The sequence below is a fragment of the Sinocyclocheilus grahami genome, unplaced genomic scaffold (genome assembly GCF_001515645.1).
Source record: "Sinocyclocheilus grahami isolate Dianchi unplaced genomic scaffold, SAMN03320097.WGS_v1.1 scaffold346.1, whole genome shotgun sequence".
Lineage (NCBI taxonomy): Eukaryota > Metazoa > Chordata > Actinopteri > Cypriniformes > Cyprinidae > Sinocyclocheilus > Sinocyclocheilus grahami.
The window spans coordinates 1,788,577-1,796,006 of record NW_015505525.1 but is presented as its reverse complement, the minus strand read 5'-3'; the positions used below and the strand labels follow the sequence as shown (position 1 = coordinate 1,796,006).

The following is a 7,430-nucleotide window of genomic DNA, read 5'->3' as shown; positions in this document are numbered from 1 at the left end:
AGGAGAGATGGAAAAATACAAGTAGAGAAACACACACTGTAGTTGCAGCTCTGCATTGAATACGTGCAATGCTGTATGCAATTAATTTGCACATGAGCAAACTATATTATGCCACAGTAGCACACACTGCAGTAGTTATTGAAGACACGTATTGGGGATTTTATCCGAAATATTAAAAAGCAAACTGTGATTGCATTCCATTGAATTTTGCTCTAATTGGCCAACTTGTCAGACTGTACTGTGAGGAAAGACCCACCAATTTACAGGAGCCTCTCTCCTTTCCTCCACCCCCTTTCCATCGTGAAGTCCTCCCTCCCTCCCTCTCTCCCCCTCTCCTCTCCTCTCCTCTCACAGCAGAGCGCGCGTGTGATTTGACAGTCGCATCTCTCCGTGTGTCCGGGAGCGCGTGTGTGTGTGTGTATGTTTACGATCGTCGTGCTCCACGTGCTGCGTGTGGATGCGCTCCTCGCACGCTGTCGGTAACAGAAACCATGACTGGCGCGCCGCGCGACCCCTTCTACTCATCTCCGTTCGGTCCGTTTTACCGGAGACACGCGCCCTACCCGGTGCAGCCGGAGTACCGGATGCACGAGCTCAACAAACGGCTCCAGTCCCGGCCTGAGGTGAGTGATTACCAAAAATCAGGACATTGCAATTAATATTTTATGTACGTTCTAAAATATATAAAGCAAACATTAATTTTAGATGAGATCAATAGTCATCATGTAATCTATAAGGAGAACTTTTCTGTCAATTAAGCTGATTTTAAAGAAAAAAGATCTTTCAATAATTAATCTACTTTATGATAAAAAGTGTTAAAAACGGAAATGAGCTATTATTTGCACTTTCCAAAAAAACAAAATAAAGATAAATATTTTGAATTTATTTTAGGCCACGTATTTATGTGTATAATATCTCAACGTTCTGTTACAAATAGTGCTGACATTTCCGTATTGCGTTTTAGAGAACAATTGAGCCTTTTCAAAATATACTTCATATACAAAATACACATTGTTGGTTATGATGGAAATAAGAAGTGAACAGCAATGCACATCTATGCCAGAATAGCATAATAGCAGTTTGAAGATCAGAATTTTAATCAGTTTTAATATTTTTTAAGTTATGGGTTATCTGTTAATGCATTTTTATACATTAAAAGTTGACTGCTTACATGGCATTATTATTTCACCTATCAAACATAATTTTTGTTGCACACAAAATAAAAATCTAAATCATCACATAAGCGCACTTGAAGTTTGCCAAAGCCATGATCAGATCTTTATTACCAGACATTTTACACACGTTTAAACATAGATGAAACATAATTTGAATAAGTCTGATTTTTTTTTAAGTAAAGTCCCCATGGTCAAATCACTTTAACATGTTCATTTATTCCTCTCGCATCACCACAGTGTGACCCCAATGTTCACTTACAAACTGAACTTATTCAAGGACTTTCACTAAATAGGATTTGACTGAGCATACAACACATTAGTCCTTGGTTTGGTACAATACCAAATACACTATTGATTATGTGGTGGTTTTCAGGAACACAAACAGCAAGGTGATGTTCCATAATGTTTATTTGGTAGCATGAATTATTGTAGGTCTCTCCATAAGACAGAAACTGAACAAACAATGTGCAATGTGACTAGTATATATATGTATATCCCTCAATAGGTCCCGATTTAAACTGCAGCGCAAGCTGTGTTAATATTTGCTTTTCCTGATGCCGTCAGTGTGTGTGCAAAAATAATCCACAATAAATAGTACTTTAAAATATTGCCTATACTCAGAAAAAGCAATGTGAATAAATGGAGGAAAATAAAATGTATCAGCAGAGGTATGTTCAGCACACCTGGAGTCATGATAATATGACAGATACCGCTAAGAGAGACTAAACTATTGGAATGATGACCTCTATAGAAACACCCCTTTCTCACAATCTAATAACTGTCTTACATGTATATAACGCACAAAGACTGGAGTGCAAGAGCTGTGAAAATAAAGTGTATTGTGGAGTATGAACTGGTATAATAATGTCCAATACAAAAGTGAATCTCAATAGCAGGCCAGCGGTAGTTGGCTGGATTTGTGGTGTAAATTGCTGCCCTTAATGGGGCGAGTCAAGATGGGTGTGTGTTTATAATAAACAGAAAGTTTTGAAATGATAATCGTTGTGCCAGGCCTAATTATGGTCATTTTGGGTCATTCAGATGTCAAGTACTTCTGTGCCTCTCCTCTGTCTCACTCAGTGTTAAATGCATGTTAATGTGTGATCCCACAGGACTGTGATATTCTGTGGTGGGATGCATTCTGCACTGAGTTCTTTGAAGAAGATGCCACACTGACTCTCTCATTCTGCCTGGAGGAGGGACCAAAGACGTACAGTAAGTGTGTGCAGAGCCATAGCCACCAAGTATTCATTGATGTTCGAAAGGTGTGGTGTAATGGTTTAGATTCTTCAACTTTTTCTGTTGGCACCCCTATACAGTATATTTAACATTTGGTTGGGTTTATGACGTGACACATTTTTTTATTTTATTTCATTAAAAAGTACATTAAATACATAAAAAATTCAATTCATACATACAATGACAATACAGTTTCTGACTTAAATGGTTTCAACTGTCCACACATCATGATTAAGAAAAAAAAGGATTCTATTCTTTAGTGTAATCTTTTCATGGAAATATTTGAACAAAACTGCTGTCCTGCTTATTAATATTTTAAATAATATTGCAAAAAAAAAAGAAAAGAAACAAAAACCCCCTGAAAACAAAATTATATCATTGAGGCACCCTGCTGATTCTCATGACTGTGTGTCAGGGTCTGTAAGTCGTTTTAAATATTAACAATTTTAATCTTTTTATGACATGCAAGGTTAGTTCAGGCTATAAAATGCCATAAAATTCTCAATTCATATCTTCATAAAAAATGCTTTTTACCTTTAAGCTATTTTGAAAATAATGATTCAGATAAATTCACATTCAGTGTGTAAAGAAAATATTTTTACTTTACATTTTTTAATTCATTAAAAATTTTTTTTCAAAATATAAAACCACCGTAAATACAGTGAATGAGAACTTGGCACATATGTTTTAAACTAGATTTGTAAGGACATTTGACCACTTACATCCTTGAATGTTGTTTTTTGGTGGATTTTGTAAACATCAAAATATGATAAAATCACGGTGTACACTAATGATAACTTATTAACAACAAATTAAATGAGAATAAGATTTGTGAGCATATATGTACTTTAAGATGTGTAAAACATTGTTTTACCCTAACAATGTGGTGTAAAAAATTTTTTAAATCACAAATAAAATCATAATAAAATTTGCACACTTTGTCTCCTTTTCTCTTTCTAAGGTAGAGTTTGAATTTAGATTCATTTCAGTCTGTTTAGAGTTAGACAGGGACACAGTTGTGCTGGATTTCACTCATTCTCATTCATTCCTTATTCACTGTGTATGTGGTGAGATTTGATTGACAGGTCTGGGGTGTTCAAATAAATATGGGCCTGCAGACTTCACACACCTCTACTGCAGTGATTGACAGCTCCAGAGCACTAACAGTTCTGTGCGCATGCACAGCCTGCTGGACTTAATGCCTGCGGCATTCAGTAGCCTGTTTGTTTCCAACTCTTAGGGGACCACACACAGAGACACACACACAAACACACACACACATTTACAGTTGCCAGTTAAGGTGTTCGGCCAGTGTGTCGCCCAACTTTGAGTCTCTTTCATCATATGACCATTAATAAATAAACACCTCTGCATGGAGTCTATACCATTCTTTTCCTTCTGTTTGTTAATCCGCGACCGCAACTGATGTCCTCAAAATGAAATTTCCCTCTCCACGTATGTTTCTCTCACTCTCCTTCCTTCTTCCCCAGCCATCGGGCGCACCCTGATCCCTCGTTACTTCAGTTCTCTGTTCGAAGGAGGAGTCTATGAGTTGTATTTTGAGCTGAAACAAACAAAGGAGTCGTTCAACAACTCAGCTATTACTGTCGACTCTCATCACTGTACTATGACAACACAACACGGCAAACCTACGTTCACTAAGGTACTGCACACACACACGCACGAGTCCGGCTCAGTGAGTCTTTGCTTCCTCATTTTGAGCACTAATGTATTCCTCATTGTGAATTCTGGGCTGGAACTGCACAAAACAAAAAGGAAAATATAACCCCCACTCTCTCCCTCTCCCTCCTGCTCTTTCTCGGATTCTTCCTCTCTCCCTCGCTCATCCACAAAAACCGCTTCTCTTTTTTCTATCCTATAGCTTTATGCGCTAAAACTGTAGGATGATCTTGATGAAAAGTCTGCTAATACTGTCTTGGAGAAAGTATATTACAATATTGTTCAGAGAATGCTTTTGCTTATTTCATTTATATCATATGACAAGAATACTTGGTTCCCAAAGACCAACATAACGTGTGATTTTCTGAATGTCCTATGCAATATTCATATGGTACGCCATTACGATGCAGAATCGTTCAGTTGTCAATTAGAGAGAGAGAGTTTTGTCCAACTTTGCTTTTTAGTAAATGAACATTTGTGAATTAAATATTGATTCGGAAGACTGTATGTTGTAGCTAAGTTATACAGACACAGTTCCCAAGTGTGTGTGTGTGTGTGTGTGTACTGGAGGCATTGATCAGAGCGTGTCTGCTGGGATTACATCCCTCCCGTTGCTATGCCAACCTTGCAGCTACCCTCTGTTCCCCCAGCAACAGAATGTTGGGGTTCAGAGTTCCACACAGAATCCTGCTTGTGCTGAAAATACTGCTTTAATGAGAGAACCGAATAATTTGATTTGTTTTAAATTAATGAAAAACAAAAATTAGTTAGATGTAATTCTCTCACAAGTTGTGCACTGGTCAAGTCAAGTCAAGTTATGATTTCAGAAGATACAAGATAGTTAATTGTCTTTGTGTGATGTCTGTCTTATTTTATTCTGAAAGTTTGAAAAAAACTAAATGACAAATTCTCTTCCTTTTTTTCACAGGTGTGTACAGAAGGTCATCTTATTCTTGTGTTCACCTTTGATGACCTCATGAGAATCAAAACATGGCACTTCACTATCACACACTACAGTGAACTCATTCCTCGCAGTGTCTTGGCTGTAAATGTGAGTTACTTTTCATGTGAATCAAAAAATCCTCCTTAATATTTCTCACACAAAATGATATGCATCCTGGATGACCTTTTACATTGACCAGACTTTGCAGCATACACAGAACACACTGTTTTGAATACTGTATCCCATAATGCAATGTGCTAGATTTGACCAGTGATTTCCATTGCAGCAAATAAAGCAGAAGTAATATCAGCAACAGTTTTAAAAGCTCTATCTTGATTATTAAAATAAAAAAATAATAATTACATTTAAATTTTAAATGGACTGCCAACAGTCCAAAATTAGTCCATGAAATTGGACTAAAAATGTAAAAATTTTTAGATGAAAAACTGGACACCACTCTGAATCTTTATAAGAATTAAACTTGCATTAAAATGTAGCATTCTATTGTTTAAGGTATTTATCTTTGCATAGTCCATGCTGTCATATATATTACCATTCAAAGGTTTGGGGTTGGTAAGATTTTTTAAATATTTCTTAAAAGAAGTATCTTATGCTCTCCAAAGGCTATATTTATTTGATCAAAAACATAGTTATATTCTGAACTATTATTACAAATTAAAATAATAATTTTTTTCTATTTTAATATATTTTAAATGTAATTTATTCTTATGATAGCAAAACTACATTTTCAGCAGTCACTACTAGTTTAGTGTCACATGATTCTTCAGAAATCATTCTAATATGCGGATTTGGTGCTCAAACATTATCATCAGTGTTGAAAACAGTTGTGCTCATTAACATTTTTGTGGAAACTCCCAACAATTTTGGATTTTTGGATGAACTTCTGATAATAGAAATCTCAAGAACAGCATTTCTTTGACATTTTTTTTTTTTTTTTACAAACAATATAAAGGTTTTTACTGTTACTTTTGGACAATTGAATGTTTCCTTGCTTAAATAAAAATATTAATTTATTTTAAAAAATAAAAATAAAAAAAGAAAGAAAGACAATCTCCCTGACCCCAAAATTTTGGTAAGGCACTACTTTAAAAAAATTTTCATTGTATATTATAATACAGTGTATGATCATATATTATCATATTCTGCATGACCATATTCTACAACCCTAATTATCCTACCCAATACCTAAGCTTAACAGCTACCTTAGTAACTGTTAATAAGCAGCTAATTTGGAGTTTATTGAGGCAAAAGTCGTAGTTAATGGTAGTTTTACTCTAAATTGGATTAAAAAAATTTATTATTTGCTAGCAATACCAAGGTCATGGAATTGATTTCCGGGGTGTATGTTAATGATAAAGTTTGTGTCTTGAGTGCAATGTAAGTTGCATTGGTTAAAAGTGTCTGTCAAATTCTTTGCTAAAAATGTAAAATACTTTGTGTGTAAATTAGGTTCCCTTCCCTTAGCGTTAGTAGATTTTCATGTGACTCATACTCTCAGTAATTGTTAACAGTTTTTTTGCTTTTTTAGCCTACATTGTGGATTAACATTTTACATATGTAATATTTACAATACTATTTTAAGCTTTACATGATTTTAATTCAAAAATAATCAAAAACTAATTTGCTGTTTTCTAAATAATACGATTTCCCCAGTTATCTGGGTTATGTCTACCATGGATTTGTTTGGCATATTGGCAAACTCAGGTATTTTCAGATGCATTCACAGGTAGTTGGTTATGGTACAACAAAATGCATTTCAGCCCTTTTTTATCAATCAAGGTGAAAGCATCCAAACCTTTTAGCTAAGCTGTCAGGATGTTGCTATGGAAACATATCCTGTAATGATTTAGAGCTCTATCTGGATGGAGCACAAAATAAGAGAGAGAATAAATGGACTTGTGTGTCCATGTGTGTGTGTGTGTGTCTTTGTCAGGCACAAGACCCTGGAGCTCTGGAACAACTGTCCAAAAACATCAGTCGAGTGGGATTTACCAACCTCACGCTGAACTACCTCAGAGTACGTTACAATCACGTATACACACATACAAACACAACAACTCTCACACGGATGGTATGGATTTTTAATGTGTTAAACAACTGAGTGAAAATATTATTTTGTTTGTGTGCAGTTGTGTGTGATTCTAGAGCCGATGCAGGAGCTCATGTCTAGGCATAAGACATATGGACTGAGTCCCAGAGACTGCCTGAAGACCTGCCTCTTTCACCAGTGGCAGAGGATGACAACACCACCAGGTCTCTCTCTCTCTCTCTCTCTCTCTCACACACACACACACACACACACACTCACACACTCACACACACACGCACACGCACGCACACACACACACACACACACACACACACACACACAC

The 7,430-nt window shown here is 36.0% G+C and overlaps 1 protein-coding gene across 3 annotated transcripts in view; it reads left to right on the top strand.

The window, feature by feature from the left end:
- Positions 1-366: 366 nt before the first annotated feature.
- The window catches only part of ldb2b (LIM domain binding 2b), a 15,132-nt gene continuing 8,068 nt past the window's right edge, over positions 367-7,430 (top strand). For all 3 annotated transcript variants that reach the window (XM_016228953.1, XM_016228954.1, XM_016228955.1), the window contains exons 1-6: positions 367-623; positions 2,288-2,390; positions 3,905-4,077; positions 5,023-5,145; positions 6,992-7,075; positions 7,188-7,311. In XM_016228953.1, the coding sequence (XP_016084439.1) occupies positions 492-623; positions 2,288-2,390; positions 3,905-4,077; positions 5,023-5,145; positions 6,992-7,075; positions 7,188-7,311 (739 nt within the window). In that variant the 5' untranslated portion in view covers positions 367-491. The remainder of the gene's footprint in view (positions 624-2,287; positions 2,391-3,904; positions 4,078-5,022; positions 5,146-6,991; positions 7,076-7,187; positions 7,312-7,430) is intronic.